Source organism: Rhamphochromis sp. 'chilingali' (assembly GCF_963969265.1).
Source record: "Rhamphochromis sp. 'chilingali' genome assembly, chromosome: 3".
NCBI classification, from domain to species: domain Eukaryota; kingdom Metazoa; phylum Chordata; class Actinopteri; order Cichliformes; family Cichlidae; genus Rhamphochromis; species Rhamphochromis sp. 'chilingali'.
Genome location: NC_137931.1, coordinates 28626426 through 28649587, shown reverse-complemented (window position 1 = coordinate 28649587; position 23162 = coordinate 28626426). Strand labels below are relative to the sequence as shown.

Genomic DNA, 23162 nt, shown 5'->3' with positions numbered 1-23162 from the left:
AATTGTACAAATTGCGAGTCCGTGCTCGCGTCCTTGGCAAGTCCGTACTCCCGTGCATTCTTGGCTAGTCCAGACTCGCGTACTTGAGAATGTGGACGGGCCTTATTGTGGCCCGTCCAGACTGGCAGCCCCGCCTACATCCTGCTTCAAACGAGCTGTGCATTTAGCCCTGTGCCTTGTAGTGTGCTGTGTGAATGTGTTTCTGTGATGAGAAGAGCTTGGCTGCATTGTATATATTGTAAATAGTGTGAACAGACCTTTTTTGTTGATCTAGTAGCTGTAGGGGTGGGATGCAGTTTTCTTTTAGAACCTTTTTCTCCCGTTTAGGTTAGAGAGACAGGTAAGAGGCCTGTATTTTCTTTTGGGTTTCTGATTACAGGTAAGTCAGTTCCATTTCATGACTAGAATGTTTTGTTTGTTGTTTTGGCCATGCCCACCCCTGATGCGCGCTACTTTTTGAGTTTAATAATGCAAGAGCGGATTCAAAGGATAAAACATGGACTAATATAAGAGATGTTTGCTGGGTCCAGGTGTTTGAGTGCTCCGCTCACCAGGTGGAGGCTTCCGGTGATGAGGACGTGGATCTCGGCGGCCTCACGGAGGGGAGCAGCTTTGGCCGTGACACTCTGTTTAACCGGCAATGTCGACTTGGCCAGGTCGGCCAGCACAGAGTCCCTGCCTTGCGTGATCCACTGGAGTGCGCTGAGGATGCACGGGAACACCAAGGTGTCCCCTCTGTGCTCAGGTAAACGAGGAAGACTGTCCTGAATCAGCAGCTGAATAATTCAGTTATAAACATAGTTTAATTAGAGGTTCAAAAACTTTATAGTTTTCTACCTGGTTGTTCTAAATGTAGGGGGGACCTCTCCCTCTGAGCTCTGTAAAAGTTTCCAGGCAACAGCAGGAACACAACCAAACAGGTTACTATATAACAGGTTATTACATGTGTATCACACCACAAACATAACAGTTTCTTACAGAAGACAATTGGAAATCATAACATCCATCAATATGTCCGCAGGGGAAAAAGTATCTCGATGTGACACTGTCCTTTACTTATATTTGGGCTTCATTTTTTGTCACTTCTGATATGAAGTAATCCAGTCAATGAGATGATGTAAATAAAAAAGATGCAGACTTAAGTTGTTGTTTTATGGCAATCCTTTCAAAATCTGAAATTTGAAACTCTTTTAACTGTTTAGTTCTTGGTGTGTGTGCCTGTTTTCATGGTTGAAGTAATGGATTTTAATGTCCACATGTTGCATTCAGCTAGAATGGAAAGAGAACAGCCTTTTAATAATAAATTAACAACAACAGCTGACATCTAATTTCATGTTTGCTGTTTATAAGTTCCTGATAAATCTGTGAGCTTCAGCTGTGGGAAACGGACACCAATTGGGTCATGACCAACAAACTGTGGACACCAGGGGGCGCTGTGGAGACAGCAGTAAACTCCAAACACAAACTGAGAATGAAAGGTTAAACAGTGATCAGCTGATTTGCTCAGTGAGAAATCAATCACTATGTCTCGGGGTGAGAATGGGAGATAAAAACACTTGCAGCATGTATTTAAAATAATTTATATTTTTCCTTCTCCTGCTGTAGAGTGAAGAGATATATTAGTTAGTGTTGATGGCTGATGAAACTATGTGAAACCACTAACATGGTCAGCATGTTTTTGCTGCTAACTAACATTACAAACCACTGAGTACTAGTTTATTGAATGTTATCTCTCTATGATAATCAGATAAGATAAGATAACCTTTATTATTCCCACACGTGGGAAATTTGTTTTGTCACAGCAGAAAGTGGACAGTGCAAAGTTACATAGCAAAAATGAGAAAAAACACTGGAATAGGATAAGAATAAGATACTGTACACAATAGAATAGAATAAAATAAAACACTATATACAACAGAATAAAATAGAATACAAATGCTATATACAACTGTGTAAAGTACAACATTGTCAGAAAAAGAGTATTGCACTTAGTGTTATTGCTGTTGCACATATGTGGATGTGTGTGTTTGGTCAGTTGCGAAGTCTTTGTTGTGGAGTCTGACAGTAGTGGGGAGGAAAGACCTGCGAAGTCTCTCCGTCCCACACAGCAGGCTGCCACTGAAGGAGGTGCTCAGTGCTGTCAGTGTTTCCTGCATGGGGTGGGAGATGTTGTCCAACAGGGATGACAGCTTAACCACCATTCTCCTGTCACTCACCATCTCCACTGGGTCCAGAGGACATCCTAGAACAGAGCTGGCCCTGCGGATCAGCCTGTTCAGTCTCTTCCTGTCCCCAGCAGAGATGCTGCCACCCCAGCAGACCACACCGTAAAAGATGGCTAAGGCCACCACAGAGTCCAAAAGACCTGAGTGTAACCACGGTAACTTCTGACCCCACTTCCGCCAGTCCCTTTATTGTGGCGGGAATGAACCCTATATAAGTTCCGGGTCAATCAGCTGCATGTCCCTCCTCTGGCTGCTGTTGTCCCTGTGGTTGACGTACTTGTCAGATATCGACAAATTTTACACTGCAGACCAGTTGACAGCGTGCAATAACCCGGCCGATTCATTCATCTTTACACCACCTCACAATCGACTCAACGGTGAGTTATTTGTTTTTGTCACAATTAATGAAAATGCGGAGCCCCGATCGAACATCCTAAAACGCCGGTAAGCTAATGCTAGGCTAGCGACAGTAAGTGCAATTACTAGTTTTATTTATTGAATATTGTTGTTTTTGTTTATTCCATTATGGCCGAATGTTGACTTAACGTATCTAGAGTTGAACGAGTGATTTGATTTTTGTAGTTTTGTCAGTTTTGGATGTTTTTGTTACTTTTCTGGTGAAATGCCAAAACGGCCTATGAGATTTTGAATGGAGTTAAATTCCATTGAGATTATTGAATCTGTTGCGCAACACCTGTGGTTAAATGAGTTTTGTAAATATACTTGAGTAACTTTGGATAATGTTTATTAGCTTTATTGCTGATATACTTTGATGGGACCCATGAGAATGTTTTTCTATAATAGTATGTTGAATGAAATTCATTATAAGAGATGGTTTGGTGTATGAAACATGGTATTAATTACTTGTCTTTGTTATTTATGGATTTATGTATTTATTTTGTCACAGCAGTAGAATGCTGTTTCATTTTCTTCGGTGAATGATAATTTATGTTTTTGACCTTGTTTAGGTCAGGTTTTTTTTTTTTTTTTTTTTTTTTTTTCCTCCCGCGATCAGCCCTGATCAGCGCGGGATGGCGAGCCACCCGACCACCGCTACGTTGCGGTAGGAATCGTAAACCTATGGACTGAATTTAACTATGACACATGACCTATCACAGGTCCATGTAACTAAACTAAATCTCATACTGGACTACACCTCATCCCACCTCCTTTTGGAACCTAATAAGCTGTTTTGTATTGTCAACATTATTTCTGTTTGTGATATATATGCATATTTTTTTTGTACATCTGTCTATACATTTCTCAAAACAAACATAATATATATATTTTTGAGCTCTACTTTGGTTTCCTGTGTTTTATTCACACACTCAGGCTCCATAGTCGAAACTAATTCTGATAGCTCATTGTCTATGAAGTAGAGCTGGGCGATATAACTTTTACTCGATAGAGAAATTAAACTATCGCGATAGACCTCGCCGCTCTTGTCCTCTTTAAAAAAAAAGAAAAATAAGGTCAGCAATCCAAATTACGTAGCGCAGAGCCGAACCAATCACAGCCGCAGCGTCACGTCGCGTGACTTGTTACGTACAGCACAAGTGCCAAGCCGCACGTGTATTTGTTTGGGAAGCAGCCAGCCACCGTACCGCCTGGGTAATGGAGGAAATGAGTGTGCCGACTAGAAAAATCAACCGAGCGTGACCGAAGGTTACCGAAGAGAAAACGGATGATGGTTCCAATGCCGGAGAGATTGTCGAACGGAAGAGCCACAGAAGTTCCGTAGTGTGAAGGTATTTCGGCTATTTCAAGTCTGACAAAAAACAGAGTAGCGTGCACTGTAAATTGTGCTGAAAACAAGTCTGGAAATACAATAAACTGGTGCATGCGTCACACTGTGCTCCACGTTATTGTTTCGGTGAAATGAATTTCTACAATACTGTTACTGTTAATTCTACTCTCTGCAGTGTTTAAATGCTTACATATACACACAGTTACTGTCCATCCACACATACGACTCTGTTCTGCTTCTATGCCCCAGCTTTGTTTACTTTTTCCCACCGAGGCTTCTAGACTTCTGATTGGCCAACATTTCTGCACGGTTAGGAATCTAGCGCCACCTGCTGCTTTGGCATGTTCACAGCAGCGTTTTCCTTCATTTCTGCCTTTATGTGTGGACGGGATTATTTTTTTTAAAACGAAAACGGAAAATCTCCGTTTTCAAAAATACCCGTGTACGTGTGGACGTAGCCTCAGTCTCTGACTGGAAGCGCTAATTCGTCATTCGGCTTTTGTCAGACTAAAGTAACTGTTAAAACTGTTTGAAAAGCTAAGCTATACAACAAGGAGAGATTGAGAATTTCCTTTTAGTTCTCAGTTTATTTGATATTGACAAAAGTTAGTCAGTTTTGTCTGTTCTTCTGTAAAACAAACTAAGATTTATTTTTAGAATTAATATTTTGTTTCTAAGTGGAATTGACAATTTAGTCTATTTCGTTTGTTCTATTTTGAAACTTAAACGCTTTAGCGGCTGCCTTTTGTGTAGTTTGCAATATTTGCCTTTATTTATCTGAAAAGGTCTCATGTTCCTTAAGTACATCTACCCTGTTGAACTTCATCCATCCATTCGCGTCCGCTTAATGGATGAACTTATTATGGGAAATAAATATTTAAATAAAAACAAGCTGCTGATTATTTCACATTTAAATCTTACAAATATTGTTATTTGGCTTATATCGTGATAGATATCGTTATCGCCTGAAATGAAAAAACATATCGTGATATGAAAAAATCTTATATTGCCCAGCTCTACTATGAAGTTTTAATATAAAAATAAAAACAATATTAAAAGTTTGGAGAAGCTTAGATTTACCAGTGACACTTCAGGTTTCACTCAGTGCACATTCTGTACAGTAAATCACACCATATTTATTAATTGAGCACCTTCTACAAAGCTGGACTGCAGTTTGAATTTCTTTATAGGTAACTTATGGACAAAGATAAGGAACCTTTTCTTGAACATGCAGTAAAACAATCAGGCGCTGTATAATTTGATGGCTTATTGTAAAGCAGAGTAACTCAGCTGAATGTTTTCACGCAGACTCACACAGTGGCGTCTTTAAAATATTACCAAACTAGACAAATGGGAAACCTGATGTGCAGCTGCTCATCATCATGGATGGCTGGCTTGTTTTCGCTCTGGGTAAGAAAAACTGAGCTTTTCTGATTGTTGCTGGCAGTTCCTTAATTCGTCACTTAAAACTGAACCAACTCAAATGCGACTCTCCTTAATTTTTCATAGATAAGTTTGAATTAATGCACATAAACAACTGCAATATATATACACAACATATCAAAAAACTTATGAAATGCATTGCCTTTCTTTGTCATCGTTTTTTTCAGACTTAATAATACAGTTTTTAATGATAATTATCTCAGTAAAAGAATGTTAATAGTGGTAATTTCATTGTTTTAGTTCTTTTACTGTGTCATTGTTTTTATAATTAGTATCAGTAGTAGTAGTAGTAGTATGCTATGATACATTGTGCTACAACACATCACTCTAATCTGACATACCTTTTCATAGATACTTTTTGTTCCCACAATGGACATATTAAAGTCAAAACACAACAAATGATAACTATACTATGAGAGAGTGCTGCAGTTATTTATTTGTAAAAAATGTTTGGAATCATGTATGATTTTCGTTCCACTTCTCACGTGTACACCACTTTGTATTGGTCTTTCACGTGGAATTCCGATAAAATAGATTCATGTTTGTGGCTGTAATGTGGGAAAGTTCAAGGGGGCTGAATACTTTTGCAAGCCACTGTATATACTTACAACAGTAATACCCCCCCCCCCCCCCCCCCCACCACCACCAAAAAAAAGCATTAAAAGAAACTGTAATTGAAAACAGTCAGTAATCAAGTAAGACTAACGTTGTTTCAAGAGGAAAGTGCAAATTACATTAATGAATAATATGCATCAACAGCTGCATCAAGGTATAATACAAATATATGTTTAGGACCTTATGCCTGACAGGTGTGCTCACCTGTAACAGAATGAAAAGTTGTTATGCAGATTTGTAGAAAATAGTAGGAATGATTGCCTGAAGTGTTCTTTTTTTGGCAGTGAGGTTGTGTCAGTCTGAGGGAGAGTGTGGAGTGCAGTGGGTGTGATGGTTTATCCATGATGGAGAGCAGTTTGTTCAGTGACCTCTCTCAAATGCCTCCAAATTCTAATTAATGATGTTTCCAAACTTGTGGATTTGTTTGTTGATCCTGCTGGTATCTTTGGCACTGATGCTGCCCACCCAGCAGACAACAAAGTGGTGCTTGTTTGAACTGTCAAATGTGCAAACATATAAGATCGTGACATTTGTATATATTATATTATTTTATACGGCATATAGATGTCGGCGCTCATAGTGCCCTAGGCAATGTTTATATAAAGTATCGTCAAGATTTGCCACTCGACTAGGAGGACAACCTACAAACATGCACTATGTCTATAACATTCATAGTTTTGTTTACAATTAATTTGGAGCAGTGACATCATACTGTAATGATCAAAGTATCTAGAACAGTGAGTATTTTTTTATGGACTTCTTTTCCATGACCACTGACTGCACATAAAGTAATGCATCCATCACTCATCGTTTTACAGCTGCCTGCTATAACTGGAGAACGTTCCAGGATCTGGTTATGAAGGTTGACTTGAATGTTTTCCCTCTGTATCACATAAAAGTCAACACAAGTCTGTGAGCTTCACCGATGTTTGATGTTCTCCATTTATCACATTGGTGCTATATTTCCTTGTTTATAGAGGCCATTACCGTGTTAATCACTTTACTCTATAACATCCTGAAGGCACAGAAAGGACAGATAATATTGACCTCTGACAATATCCAGCTGCTGCTTGTGAGCACGACTCCAGGTATTGTTGACATTTAGGTCATTGCATAGACTACTCTGGTGTGGTTCAGAATGTGCAGCTGTGCTTATTTCCAGCTGTAGCAAGCCTGCTGTTTTAACCTGTGTTGCTGATCTGATTCCACTACAGGACCTTTAAAGTCAAAGTCAGCTTTATTGTCAAAGACCATATATACAGTCTGTAACAACCCTTATTGTGTTATAGCACCACTGTGCGGGGGGGCTGGGGGCTACTATTGTAGTAGTTGGGGGAGTCTCCTAGTGGGTGTGTGTGTCAGTATAGCGTGGCAGCAATTTCATGCAGCTCGTGTTCTGTTCACACTTGTAACGGCCTGGCGCCGGCGACTACCGACATGTATGTACGGACAGAGTAGAGCCGTGGAGACCTGGCTTGTATGGTCTTATGTTGCTGACAACGAATAAAGGTCTGTTGCTTGATTTAACTGACTGGCTTCGAGTTTTCGGCTAACCTCCACACCACACGCTCGCTCGGACCTGCTAGCCACTCCTTCTTCGCCAGTCTGCTGTTACAAGTCATACAGAGGAATTTGAAATTGCAATGCTACCATGGCTCTCTCGCTGCTCTCTCACACAAACTCGAGACCTGCATTCACCTCTTCCCTCTGAACCCCCATACAAAACTGAACCACCACCATTGGCTTTTCACTGACTGCCCCCCACCCCTCACCCCCACCCACTTGCACACAAACTTGCTCTTTATATAATTGTATAGTATTGTGTTGTACATAAGACTCCTATTTTATTTTTTATCTTTATATTGTTTTAGTGTACACTGAGGGCTATGTCAATTTCAAATTTCTGTGTATGGCTGTACATATGGTCTTTGACAATAAAGCAGAATTTGACTCTAGCTTGAACAACTATCACTGCTCACATGAAAGCCACCTGTAGTCAGAGTCCCACCCCTTAATCAAATATCGTCTGTCTCAGAAGAAGTCAATGAGAAAACTTTATTGAGACTGCAGGGGAGGAGAGTTGTGCCTAACCCATTCCCATAGTCATAACCAGCAGTGCAACGCTATAAAACATGAAAGGTTAATTTAATATAGTTCTGACTTTCTCCATTGGACCAGCCCAGGCATCATCATTAAGTAAAATTTTATTAGTTGGTTGCAATTCCACGTAGAAGATCTGAGGATCATTAGTCTCATTCTCCACAAGTTACAGTGACATGTCAGGGGCTCCACATTGACATACTGTGAAATGTAATGACTTGAGTAGTCCTGATTTTACCTGCACTGCCACCATCAGATCATTTTAATGTCCAGCACCTGTAAAACTATCTGAATCAGCCTCAGCTGGGTATTGTGTTTAATACTACAGATGAGATGGTATAAGTTCATGCCAAGTACAGTAAATATTCTACATGCTAAACAAAAGCATGTTAATATCGTTAGGTTCAAACTGATCATTGTAATTCTGATGTGTTTCCCACAGCTATTCCTTTAGCCTCCTTCACAGCAGGAGCAGAGTTCACTGGAACAGCAGCCATCCCTGATACTGCAGCTACTGCACTCCTTCCTACTGATGTTTCTGATCATTCTACTACTACACAAAATATTACCACAGTACAAACGGTTAGAACAGAGGGTACAACTATAACAGTTCCTAACAATACCACTTTATGTAATATTTTTAATGTATGTACCAGTCCACCAGGCACTGATCCAACAGCTAACTCAGAGCATACTTTAATAACAGAATTTGTCACATCAGAACATCCACAAACTACTTCTGCTACCATTACCAGTCCTGCTCTTACAACCACAGATTTTACCAGCCCTTATACTATCTCTAACCCCATGACTGAGCAAATGCCTACTACTTACTATGCTCCCACTAATACTACTTCTAACACAGGTCCATACACTAACACTACTTTAATTCCTACAGCTAATACTACTGTAACTCATGAAAATACTACTACATACACCTCTCCTGATACTGCTTCCCCAACAATTCCCACTAGTGCAGCTAAACCTCACACTATACCTTCTACTACTACTACTACATCTCCAACTACGGTTACCCCTCTTAGCACCACTTTCCTGAATTGTTCTAATGGTGGGAAAAACCTGGATGGTGTCTGCATCTGTCCTGATGAATTGACCGGAGAGACATGTTCAAAAACTAAGAAAAAAAAATAACAAAGACTGAATTTTGTTACAAGGTGACAATAGACAATAACTTTGTCATTATTAAAAATATTTGGAAACTGGTTGTTGGCAATAAATTACCTCTTTTATTGCAAGATGTTGTGATTTGTAAATTAAAAGTCCATGTAGTGTAACAAATTATATTGTGTTTGTATTTTAATCTCATTTATCCACAGCTTATGCTACAAAGATGACTCAAAATCCCTTCAGTCTGATTACATTACTGTCATCTTGGATTTATCTGCAGCCAAAGTTTTTCTGTTGACCAATACATGGTTTAATAACAGATCTGATATTTGTGAGAACAGTACCAATGAAGCAGTTTTAATATGTTGTTTCATTAAACTTTACATGAATTATTTATTTCAGTGATGTGAGGATGCAGGAAAACACCATCAGCTTGTCAACTGCACTGTCTTGACTTTATTGTGAGACACAGCTTTTAAACTAGCACAGACCCATCTCAGCTGTAAACAAACAATGACAGATGGTTATCTGAATGCCAATATTCTTTTGCTCTTGAGCATGCATCATCCATTTGTTGTGATTTTTTTTTAAAAAAATATAAATCACTACGTATTGTTTTCTTTTCAGAGTCGGACATAATTCTCTAAAACACAGTTTGTATTTTTATGGATTTGTATTAGACAATTCCTGCAAAAAACAGACGTTAGGACAATTCACGTTCAACTCTACACTCAGTGGCCGGTTTGCATATTCTAATGGTTCAAGGTTCTTTATTTGTCACATGCATAGTTATACAAGTATAACACACAGTGAAATGTAGCCTGACACGCTCCTCGACATGTGCAAAAATTGTGTGTGGGGGGGGGGGGTGTAGAGGAAGAACATTATATATATTTATATACAGACATATAGTATATACACTGGGTGAATGTGCAGTAGTAGCAGCAAGCAGGTGAATTCTGTACATTAATATGAATAGACATCTGACTATTTTACAGGATAGACAATATAAACATATTTAAAATTAAAGGAATTGAAATGTACATTGTGCCTTGGTTTAGAGTGTCTGGAAGAGAGTCCTGTCTCAGTCAATTATAGATGATGTGAGAGGGCGGGTGTGTGTGTTTAGGGCACGGATGGCTTGGGGATAGAAGCTCCTCTTGAGTCTCTCTGTCCTTGCCCGGAAGATGCGGAACCTTCTACCAGATTGCAGAAGTTGGAACAGTTTGTTGCCAGGATGGGACGGGTCCTTCAGTATCTGCGCTGCTCTAGTCCGGCATCTCCTGGTGTAGGTGTCCTGAAGCGGGGGGAGAGCAATCCTGCAGCAGCGTTCTGCTGTACGGATCACTCTCTGGAGAGCTTTTTGGTCCTTCACACAGCTGTTCCCAAACCACGATGTCATGTTCTGTGTGAGGATGCTCTCCACAGAGCCTGTATAGAAAATCCTGAGGATCTTTGGAGAGACCCTGAACTTCCTCAGTTGTCGTAGGTGATACAGGCGCTGCCTGGCCTTTTTGGTCTGGACCTGAATGTGGGCAGCCCATGTCAGGTCTGAGGAGATGTGGACACCAAGATACTTGAAGGACTGCACCCTCTCCACTGGAGCTCCATTGATGATGATGGGCTTGTAGTCTCTGTGCTGACCCCTTCTGAAGTCCACCACCAGCTCCTTGGTCTTGCTGACGTTCAGCTGGAGGTGGTTGTCCTGGCACCACGATGCCAGATTCTTCACTTCATCCATGTAGGCCGCCTCATCGTTGTTGGAGATGGCACCCAACACCACTGTGTCGTCAGCAAACTTCACAATGGTGTTGGAGCCATGGGTGGCCACACAGTCTGAAGTGTAGAGGGAGTAGAGCAGTGGCGAGAGGACACATAATGAAAAGTGTGAAGTAGGAACAAGTAGCGGTAAGTCATCCCCTCAGTCCAACATCACTCTATCAGGTACAGCACAGTGTAGTGATGCTTCTCTTTCTGTTACTATTCCCACTCAGCTGGTAAACCTCGGGCTTTAACCAGATGCTTGTTCATGAATGGATCAGCAAATTTCAGCCATCCACAGATCTTCCAGTGTAACCTGACACTCAGTGACATACAACAAAATGTAAGAAGTGCAGCTTTTTTCATCTGAAGGTAGATTGAAAGTCTTGTATAACTGAGGTTTAAGAATATTGCTTTGAGGCAATCCTGTGGAAATGCAGCTTTGAGATCCCATGCAGAGGAATCCAGATTGTCTTTCTTCTTTCAGCTCACAAGTCCAGCTGATTTAGAGATGCTGGCAACAGATTCTGACATCCAACCCAGAAGAGCTGACAGCTGAAAATGTTACAGCAGCAGCTGAGATCGCCAACACACTGCTGCTGTCTGCAAACGCCACAGAGGTACAAACATTCAACAAATCTTAAGAAAAAAAAGAAATGAAGCTTTAAATCAGTGTTAACAAGGGTTTGGTCATGATTTATAATCATGTAACGTATTAATCTTAGTTCATATTTTTGTTTCTGCAGAACGTCAGGGTGGCAGCAGTAGCAACAATAAGTCAGCTGCTGAATGCCACTGTGCCAGATGATACCAAGGCAAAAAACGCAAGTCTGGGGTAAACCAAACAAATAATAAAATCTATATTGATGGTTACAAGGTTCCTAAGTTCTCATGTCTCATCGTATCTGTGTCATCTTATCTTACTTATATGAAGCTTCTGTCATGGTTCGGATTTTGAGGAAGAGACTACGACTGGGATATAGTTTGGGTCAGCACAGATCAACCAAATTTCCTACACTACCGATTTACTGTCTGGCATCAAACACTTTAAACCGTATTGTCTTAAACACATATAACCTCTTAGCTCAAAATTCACCCCCAAAATAAACAGCAATGAATTTAGTCAGACTAATATGCCCTATTTTAAAACTAATTACTCAAGATCAGAACAGAACAGAAGCCCCACTGAGTGAACATTTAATTTAGTGTAATTTCCAATTCAGCACCTTTGGAGATCCATCAACAGGCGGTGCTTACCTCTCATACTTCGGGGCCCATCACTCAGTCGGCCTCCTGGCTGTCCGTCTGACACCACTTATACCCCAGCCAAGCTCCATTTGTCCCTCCTCAAACCGGGTTTTTCGGCACCAGAATTGTCATGGTTCGGATTTTGAGGAAGAGACTACGACTGGGATATAGTTTGGGTCAGCACAGATCATTTATTAAAACACACATTACAGTGTGGGAAGAGCCGGACTTCTTCTTCGTTTGCACAAAGACAGAAAGCTTTATAGTCATTATGACGTCACACAGTTAGACCTTACTGGCAATGATAACAGTTCCTCGCACTCAAAACGTTCTCCTTATATGGACATCAACTGCTACTTTAGAGAAAAACAAGTGTGTATTACATTGTGCACTTTGTGATAGTGTAGCTCTCAGAGAGACTGTCCTAAGACGACCTTTCTGTTCTTATTAAGTGTGTGTGTGTTGTTACAGGCCGGCGTACGTGCAGAACTGAACGCAGACAGGCCGGTGTCCAAGTACTGATCATCTGTATGCATTAATATTTGCTCAAAGTAACATAGATGTGATTCAAAGATTATTCTGTCAACTGATTCAACAATGGTAAATGATTAATCAATGATAGCTGATTATAAGAATACAAAATAAAATATCTCCTGGTCACACTTCCTATTGTGTTTGGTTTAAATTAGACCCTTTTCAATATTCTCTTTTTGTGGAACAATTGTTTAAACAAATACAGTCACTGGACACTTCATTAAATATAGCTTGATTGTACCAGGTTGGACTGTCTTAAAAACTTCATAGATTCCACAAGGTGCTGGAGATTTTGGCCCATGATGTCATGACAGCATCACAAAGTTGGTGAAGAGTTTTTGGTTTCACACCTTTAATGCAAATTCTAAAGGTGCAATATTGGTTTGATATATGGTGACTGTGGAGGCCATTTGAGTACAGAGAACTGAATGAATTGAGCTTTGCGCATTATCTTACTATAGGCAGCAATCAGAAGATGGGTACATCAGAATCAGAATACTTTATTAGACCTAGAGGAAACTATGTACTTGGGGTAAATGTGCATATTATGGTCATAAAGGGATGGTCATGACTAGTAGCAATACCAAACTCTGACCCTGCCATCTAAATGTCATCAAGACTGATCAAAACAAATGAGATCTTTCCAGCATTCTGTCGTCCAACTTTGGTGAGTTTTTGAATTGTAGCCTCAGTTTCCTGTTCTTAGCTGACTAGAGTGGCATCCAACATGTTCTTCTGCATACCCTGGTTGTAATGACTGGTTATTTGACTTCCAGTCAATTAAAGCAGGCTGGCCATTCTCCTGAGTGTAGGTCTGTTATACTGAAAGCCATTGCTGGAAAGTTTAAACAATAACCCATAATATATCGACCGAAAACAAAATTACGCAATTTTTTTTTTGGGGGGGGGAATCTGTTTTAAAAGAAGTGATTTTTTTGTATCATAATTTGCTGATAGGATTCAAAGTGTATAGATATCTAATTTTAAACAACTGTGTTTTTGTTTTTTTGTTTTTTTGTTGTATTTGTTTGTTTATTTATTTTTTGTTTTTTAGAATTGCTAAAAATAAACCTGGTGCTTTAAAATGATTAAGTATTACATTTCAGAGGGACTGGCAGCTGAACATTAGAAATGACAATGCTTTTTGTATGTTATCTCCAGGCTGACGGTGACTCTGGATCAGCTCTCTGTGAACCTCAGCCTCAATCTCAATGCATCTCAATCTCAGATAGTTCAGCCAAACCTGGTGGTCCAGTCAGCACAGATTTCTGCTGCAGGCACTCAGGGAGTCCAGTTCACTTCTCTTAAAGGTCAGTGAGAAACTGTGTCAAAAAACCCAGCAAAGTGTGCTGCTTTTTTATCACAACATATTCCACTAGGTAACCCCAACATACAGTTTCGGTCAAATTTGACACATTCTGGCAGCAGTACGAATACCTTAATAAATTTAACATTGAGGGCATATCTGTTCAGACAGATTTAAGATCCACAGGTGTGTGTCAAATTAAGGAACAATTGTTGTTTTAGGGAGTCTTGAAACTGTAAAACTTTGAATGCCGTGTCTGTGTGTATTTTTTTATGGGACAGTGGTGACAGAGTTACAAATGGGGACCTTGATTTTGTCAAGTGTCGCTGTGACCGCCAGGCAGGATATAAATCAGACTCAACAGGCAGAACTTTACAAAAAACCACATCTTTATAGGTGGACAGAATAAATAGAAACTAAAGTGGGAAAACCTAAGAATTTCACTGACAAACAGAACAGACAGCCAGAGATGAGGGAGAATGTGATAATGAACAGAGGGAGATGCAGACACTAAATACAAGAGGGACACAGGGCAAGAGGAAACACCTGGGAAACACGGCTGGCAGCTAATAAATCATTTTGAGGTCAAATCGAAGTTTTTCTCTCCAACAGAATGCAGTTTATTTCAACTATTATATGTTAGTTTTTTTTAGTTTTAAGAGTATGATCATGCTAAAAAAATATCCAATGCTGGTTTATTTCTCACAACAGTAAAGAAAGGGGCTGGTCGATGTTGGATGACCTGTATACACTTTAATTCATGTCTTTAAAATGATGGTAGCACAAACAAATGTTTTATCAGCACAAACCAGCACAAATATAGCACAGTTGACTGACACCAATTTTGTTTGATTTTGTTGATATGGAGTGGCTGGTTGACCTAGTGTGACCAGCAGCAAGGTTTCCAGTTTTTCTGGATCTATTTTTGTAAAAGCAGCAGTGAACCCCTCTGCCTCCAGGATGTCAGTCCCATCTATCTATTGTTTGCAAAAACAAAAAATTATGGACAATAGGTTGCCAGTTTGTCTATCCCTCCTTACCTAAATGCAGCAGCATGCTTTTCTGTCCCCTGAATGCCACGTTGTCTGCCATCTATCATTTGCCAAAAAAACTGCTCTACCATCTTTCATTTGCAATACGCAGCAGCAAATGGATGCCAGGTTCTCTTTCTCTATCCCTCATTCGCAAAATGCAAAAGCATGTTTTTCGACCACTGGGATGTTAATTTTCTCTGCATCTCTGCATTAAACTTTCTTTTTTTCTTCCCCTGTGCCATTCATTTGCAAATGCAACAGCGAACATTCCTTATACTGGGATGGCTACGATATTATTTCCTTCTTTGCAGAGTGCAGCAGCAAACCTTTCATGCACTGGCTTTCTGGTTTATCTGCCATTTGTCTATCATTTACAAAATGGAGCAACTATGAACATTACTGCCACTGTGCTGCCAGTTAATCACTCCACTAGCCCTTCTTTCCAATAAACAGCAGCAAATGTTTCTTGTCACTGGGTTGCCAGTTTCTCTGCCATCATTCCCTCCTTTGAAAAATATAACAGTTAATTTTTCTGGCATTGAGAGAGCAGTTTTCTATTATCATTCCCTCATTTGCAAATTTAGTATTTAGTATTTATTAGTATTTATTTATTTATTGTCATTGTCAGAGAACAATGAAATTGCATTTGGGACATTTGCAGCAGCAGTCCTGTTGGGACCGGGGTACCAGGGCAACTTCCAGTAACACATGGCTAAGTTTTACAGCTCAAGGTCCTTCTTTACAACCATATGGTCTTCATTCCTCCAAAGCTTCAGTTCAGAGTCAAGCCATGTCGCTATGTGATTAGGGTTCTCTCATCATCCGGAATTTCCTTTGATCTCTTCTCACACCATTCATTCCTAATTTTCTCAGCTCATCTGGTCCACTCAGCGGAATCCTTGACCACCCTATTGAGGCATGGGTCACTTATCATTGCAAGCCTGCCTACACAGTAAAAAACCAAGTGTCAATTTTACACTTACAGAGTTGATTTTAACTCGGCTTCAGATAACATTTGGTCCCACTCAAAATTAGAGTTAAATTTACTCTATGGCCAGTGTTAACTTTTCAGTGTTAATTGTACTCAATTTAGTGTCAAAATTAACAACAAAATGTGTAAAAATATTTAACACTGAGGGTTATTCACACTGTTCAGAGTAATTTGATTACACTTTATAGAGCTATTTTTACTCCAAATTTAGTTTAATAATAACGCTCTATATTACTAAATAACTGTGATCTATCCTCCATTATGGAAATAACAACAAATATACAGGTTAAAGTAACAGCATTTATTATGTTTCTCATTTCAGTGTCATTTAATTAACGTAACAAACCTTTAACTGTATGATGTACCAAAGACATAATGGGCCCTAAAGAGTTCATCAAGGGCTCCTACTGAACCTGTAGCTTTACATGGAAGTGCATGATTCTCAATCACAATGAAGGTGTGAATGCTGCTTCTTGTGGATCCCTGAGTAAGAAGGTAGGGCTGACTGCTTTGGGTGATGTTGTCTAGATGCTGCTGTACACTGGTTCCAGCCTACAACAACACATTAAACAACAGTATTAAGTGACTATCCTCTGACAGTAGATTAGCTCAACTCACTGTCCATGAAAATAAAGGTGATGGAAAGTATATTTTAAACAACATACCTTTGGGAATTTGATGAGGTTATTGTCATGTCAGCCTCAAGTATGTTTCTCATCCGTCTTCTGGTTGCATCTCTCAGAGATTTGGTTTTTCCATACTCTTAAACTTTTCTACAAAATAGAAACATTACTTAATATTACTTAACATGTCATTAACATTGCTATCAGTTAATTTACACAAAATACATATTTCTTACTAAATAATGAGCAAAACTCAAAAGTAGTGTATGCCTTTGGCATTTGCTTAAAATAATATAAACTAATAAAGTTAACTTTATGGTAATGTTACCCACTTTTTCTGAAAGTACGTTCGCTTATGTAAGCTAATTAGCGATTATTAGCTTACTGATAAATAGTAATTTAGTTGTTCAAACTGTGCGATTTGACATGTGACAATGATATTATTTAGACAGCATTTAGAAGAAATACATAGTTAAAATGTTTTAGGTTCATATTAACGCAGTGAGAAGATAACGAACATCTGAACTTTTAGCAACTGCTAGCATGTAGCTACTGGAATGTCATTAAACCTATGGGTAAATGCTGCTAACATGTCCTCACTCGACATCAGTGAAACTATAAAGAGCTATTTAGTTTAAAAATACCTTTTAAACAATGTTACCAGTATGGGAATGTTAACTTCACTTACCTGACGTTGGCAGCTCTTCGGAGAAAATTCCCTGCGTATTAGAGCTCTGAGGCCGCACACGCCTGCGGACTGGTAATAATCCACTGTGTGGAGTTAAGTCTTCACTGCGTGACTAACAAAATTTACACTGACTTTTAACTCTGATGTTAGAGCTGGTTTACTCCTCATAGAGTTGTAAATACTCTATCTAGGTTAAAATAGGTTTACTCTGAAATATTGACACTCCATTTTTTACTGTGTACCAGTTATATTTTTGCAACCATCTTTGACCTTAGTAATGCACAGTCATTACTGCTTCTAGGGGATGTCTTATTTGGAGATGTGCCCAGCCTGGGAGCTTCTGCCAGTCCCCTCTTAAGCCTTCCCTAAACTGCAGCCTTAATTCATGTTCAAGCCATCTGCCTTCATCCATTGAAAATGCTGTCAACCCTAAAATGAGGATGTTAGCCAAGCTAGTGGAGATATTTCATTGGTAGTATTAAAAACAGTCACTAGCTGAGGCTGATTCAGATATACACTAACTGTATATTATAATGATGATCTGATGGTGGCAGTACAGGTGAAATCAGAACCACTCAAATCATTTCAGTACATTTCATTAGTAATGGTCAACGTTTTTCAGTCTGAAACAAAGATCTGCATAAAATGACAAAAATATACCCAATACTGAAATTTATTTGTGCAGAGCTGATGAAATGTCACAGCAAGAGATTCTTTGAGTAACACTATGATTTTCTGTAAGTTGTGGAGAACAAGACCAATAATTCTGCGGTCTACTATGTAGTGTTGCAACCAACTAAAAATATTTAACTTAACAATGATGCCTAGGCCTAACCCACGGAGAAAGTCTGAGCTGTATTATGATAAACTTTTATGTTTTATTGGATTGCACTCTGGGTTATTATGACCATGGGAAGGGGTTAGACACAAGTTTCCTCCCTTGCAGCCTCAATAAAGTTTTCTCACTGACTTCTTCTGAGACAGGCTGTATTTGATTAAGAGGTGTGACTCTGACTAAATGCACATGTTGTGTGAGCAGTGATAGTTGTTCTAGCTGAAGGTTCTATTCAAACTTCTGTTGTGATATCTGACAAGAAACCCAGATTAAAACAGCAGGCTCTTCTACAGCTGGAAATAAGCACAGCTGCGCAGTCCGAACAACACCAGAGTAATCTATGCAATGACCAAATATCAACAGTAACTGCAGTTGTGCTCACAACCAGTCACTGGATATCGTCAAATGTCACTATTATCGGTCCTTTCTGTACCTGTTGGGTGTTATACAGTTAGACGATTAACACAGTAATGGCTTCTACAAACAAGAAGACACTAGCAGCAATGTGATAAATGGAGAAGCTCATAGACTTGCATGATAGCAGTTAGTAAAATGTTCAATTCTAACGAGATGACTGTGAAAGCAAAAGCACAGTGTTGACTTCTATGTGAGAAACAGACAAAACATTGAAGTGTGACCTTCATAACCAGATCCTGGAATGTCCTCCAGTGATTTTTTTAAAGATTTTATGGGACTTTTTTAAATGATTTAATAATGATTTAAGGATATTTTATTGACATGAATGATTATTTAAGAATTGTTCTGAATTTCTGTATAAGGACATATATGTCTTGATGCATGCTCAATCATCCAGGTAAGTCAGTCCCAAAAGATTGATTCTCTTGATCTGGATGTAGCGTTTTCAGTGGGATAACATCACTCATTCATGTGACTTCTTCAGTCTCAGCTGACTGCAGGTTATGAGGTGCCGTAAGGGACATTATTACTGAAACACTCTCACGCACACTACTGAAATTTTATCTCCCACACACACTACTGAAACGCTCTCACACACTCCACTGAAAACCAAGGCATTTCAGTTGAACAGGAAGTTGTTTCCTGACAAGGAAACTGAAGGAAAAACTGGTAGATATCTTGATCAGGATTTTATTTACATCAAAATCACATTTCAAAATAAAGTCTAATCCTCCTATTTTATTAAACAAGGATCATGGGATGTGGAACCACATAGAGTCTGCCTGTGACAGACAGGATTTTAACTATTTAATTCTAAGGGTGCCAACCATAGATTCAAATTCTGGAGCTTTGATACCACCTTTATTGTATTCCTTCATAAGCTGAGATCTTTCAATGCAATGGGTTTTATTCCTCCACAAAAATTCGAAAATAACTGTGTTAGCCTTATTAATGTTTTTAGAGGAGATATATAGAGAGTGGCAAGGATAAATCAATTTGGAGATGCCTTTAGCTTTAGATAGGATGTTTCTGCCAAAGATAGTGAGGTCTCTGGTTAACCAGTGGCTAAGTGAGTTCTTCATCTCCATGTTACAGTTAGCAGAGAATACACTAATATTTCTAATGAGGTTTTTAGATATTATCAGCCCTATATATTTAAATTTAGATTCAACTCTAACCGAAGCTATTGAGGATTCAGAGCTTGCATGAATCGGGAGTAGTTCACATTTTTTCATATTAAGAGATAAACCATAAGCTTTAGAGAAAATTGAGTTTTCTCTACCACTGATTTATCTTTCAAAAAAATAGATGTATCATCTGCGAATTGACTTATTTTGAAGTCTTTATCAAAAATTGAAATTCCTTGTATGTCATTAGAGTTCTTGATCAATAGTGTTAACAGTTTGGTTGCCAATATAAAAAGCTTAGGGGAAATAGGACATCCTTTCGTGTTGCACCTTGAATCCATTTCTGGATTCAAGGATGCTAATATATATGGTAAGTAAGTATGTTAAGTAATGCGGCTGCTTCACTTAGGCTACTAGCACAGCGGTCCCCAATCCCCGGGCCCTGGACTGGTACTGGTCTGTGAGTCGTTTGGTACTGGCCGCAAGAGTTGAGGCTCCGGTTTGACATTTATGGTTTTCAGGGTTTTTATAATTTTTTATCATTATTTTTATATCGTTTATATTGTTAACTCTGTTTCCCTGGGTCTTTTTCCATGTGTTATGAACAGAGATGGGCAGTAGCGTTACTGTAATCTGATTACTTTTTTCAAGTAACGAGTAAAGTAAGGGATTACTATTGCAAAAACGGTAATTAGATTACCGTTACTTTCCCGTAGTAACGCTGCGTTACTAAAACCGTGATTTTTTTTTTTTGCGAGAATGTCTCACGACAGTGACGTAAGCGAGTGCGCCGTTAGTGACAACAGCTGTGTGCAGATCAACAATGGATCACATATCGATTGTGGGAGAGAGTATGAGCGTGCAGCGTTTAAAGCGTGGAAGTACTGACCTTACTTTGAGTTTGATTCCATAAAAAGTGACAAAAACATTAGCGTCCATCGTGCGTGGGAAGAAAACTTCTTTTTACAGCGAAAAAAAACCCTAAACTTCCAAGCAAGCACCGAGTGCGCAACGACGTAATGGGAAACTCACAGAGAAACTCGCGGATTCTTCAACTGACCACGGCACACCTGCACCAGGGTAAATGGTAAATGGCCTGTATTTATATAGCGCTTTACTAGTCCCTAAGGACCCCAAAGCGCTTTACATATCCAGTCATCCACCCATTCACACACACATTCACACACTGGTGATGGCAAGCTACATTGTAGCCACAGCCACCCTGGGGCGCACTGACAGAGGCGAGGCTGCCGGACACTGGCGCCACCGGGCCCTCTGACCACCACCAGTAGGCAACGGGTGAAGTGTCTTGCCCAAGGACACAACGACCGAGACTGTCCAAGCCGAGGCTCGAACCGGCAACCTTCCGATTACAAGGCGAACTCCCAACTCTTGAGCCACGATTGCCTCGTGGTAAACCTCCGCCTACCGCAGTCCTGCTTTACAGGTGAAAATAGAGCAACAGGACCGCTGAGTCTTTGACTTTATTTATTTTCTGCTGTGTTTTACTTGCATCTATTTGAAAGAGTGAGTGTAAACACAAAAAATATTTTATTTTATGTGCTGGAATGTGTAGAAAATAGGTTTAAATGTTAAACTAATTTATTAAACTCAGAGAATGTTGCATGTAATTAAATTTTTGCTTGATGCATAAAGTTAAAAGATTAAAACTGATAAAACAAGTTAAAAAAAAGAGACTTTTCCATTTGATTACATTTTGTATGATGGATTATGTAGAAAAAGTAGAATGGGGCTGAAAGATCTATCGCTTTATCGCTTTATTAAATCGTGTTTTTAAAAAGTAACTAAGTAACTAAGTAATTAATTACTTTTGAAAATAAATCTTCTTTTTTTGGTACCGGTACTGGTTTTATTTTATTGTATTTATCCGCGACACCTTAAAGGCCGATCCGTGAAAATATTGTCAGCCATAAATGGTCCGTGGTGCAAAAAAAGGTTGGGGACTGCTGTACTAGCAGGTTGCTGAGTAGACATCCTTGTAGTGGTTTGAAATGTACCACTTTTTCCGTTAGTTTCCTTGTCAGAAAAAAACCTGTTCAGCTGAAATGCCTCCGGTTTCAGTGGAGTGCGTGAGTGCATTTCAGTAGTTTGTGTGAGAGCGTTTCAGTAGTGTGTGTGACTCTATATCAGTAGTGTGTGTGAGAGCATTTCAATAGTGTGTGTGTGAGAGCATTATGCCGATGACACCCAGCTACATTTCTACTAAACCCAATTCATCCCTCCCACCTACCTCCCTCTCAAACTGTCTTATTGAGATTAGATCCTAGTTCTCCTCCAATTTTCTCAAACTCAACAGTAATAAAACTGAAGTTTTACTTCTTGGTACACCATCTACCTTAACCAAATCCCACAGTTTTTCCATTAACATTGAAAATTCTCCTACCCTTCCCTCCCCTCAGGTTAAGAGTTTGGGTGTCATACTTGATAATACTCTTTCATTCCAGTCTCACATTAATTACATAACCCGGTCTGCATACTTCCACTTACGTAATATTAACCAACTCCGTCCCTTCCTTACTCTCCATGCTGCTGCCATCCTTGTCCATAGTCTTATTTCGTCCCATATTGATTACTGCAATTCCCTCCTATTTGGTCTCCCTAAAAGGTCCCTTCATAAACTCCAACTTCTTCAAAATTCTGCAGCACGGGTCATAACCCGTACTCCGTTAAGAGCTCATATTACCCCAGTTCTTCAACAGCTTCACTGGTTGCCCATAGAAGCCAGGATAAATTTTAAAATCTTGCTTCTTATATAGTGTATCCATAAATCCTTCATATTTGTGTGACCTGCTGCATATCACCACTGTTTCCCGCCCTCTCAGATCCTCATCTAATATTCATCTTACTGTTCCGTCCTCACGCCTTATTACTATGGGGAACAGAGCTTTCAGTCGCTCTGCTCCTCGGCTCTGGAACTCTCTTCCTCCAGCCATAAGAAATATTGACTCCCTTTCTGTATTTAAGTCACAGCTCAAAACACATGTGTTTAAACTGGTTTATTCGCTTTAGTGCTGATTTTATCTGTTGTCAAGCTCTGTTTTGCAATTTTAACTTATTTTATGTATTTTATGACTATTGTTCCTTTTTTTTGTTCTTTGTAAGGTGACCTTGGGTTTCTGAAAGGCGCCCCAAATAAAAAAAAAAATGCATTATATCAGTAGTGTGTGTGTGAGAGATAAAATTTTGGTAGTGTGTGTGTGAGAGCATTTTAGTAATAATATCCCTTACGGCACCTCATAGCAGGTTTCCCCAACCTTATAAATAGTACATTTGCATAATGACTGAAACTAGCACCACTGACAAACAATAGGGCATGAGG

The 23162-nt window shown here is 39.4% G+C and overlaps 1 protein-coding gene across 1 annotated transcript in view; it reads left to right on the top strand.

Moving 5' to 3' along the window:
• The first annotated feature begins 200 nt into the window (after positions 1 to 200).
• Positions 201 to 23162, top strand: part of LOC308393371 (adhesion G-protein coupled receptor G7-like) — a 41284-nt gene continuing 18322 nt past the window's right edge. Inside the window, 8 exon segments of the mRNA XM_080877083.1 lie at positions 201 to 2602; positions 8573 to 9265; positions 9939 to 10055; positions 11253 to 11362; positions 11507 to 11538; positions 11540 to 11639; positions 11766 to 11854; positions 13963 to 14111. Of these exon segments, the coding sequence (XP_080733209.1) occupies positions 2461 to 2602; positions 8573 to 9265; positions 9939 to 10055; positions 11253 to 11362; positions 11507 to 11538; positions 11540 to 11639; positions 11766 to 11854; positions 13963 to 14111 (1432 nt within the window). The 5' untranslated portion in view covers positions 201 to 2460.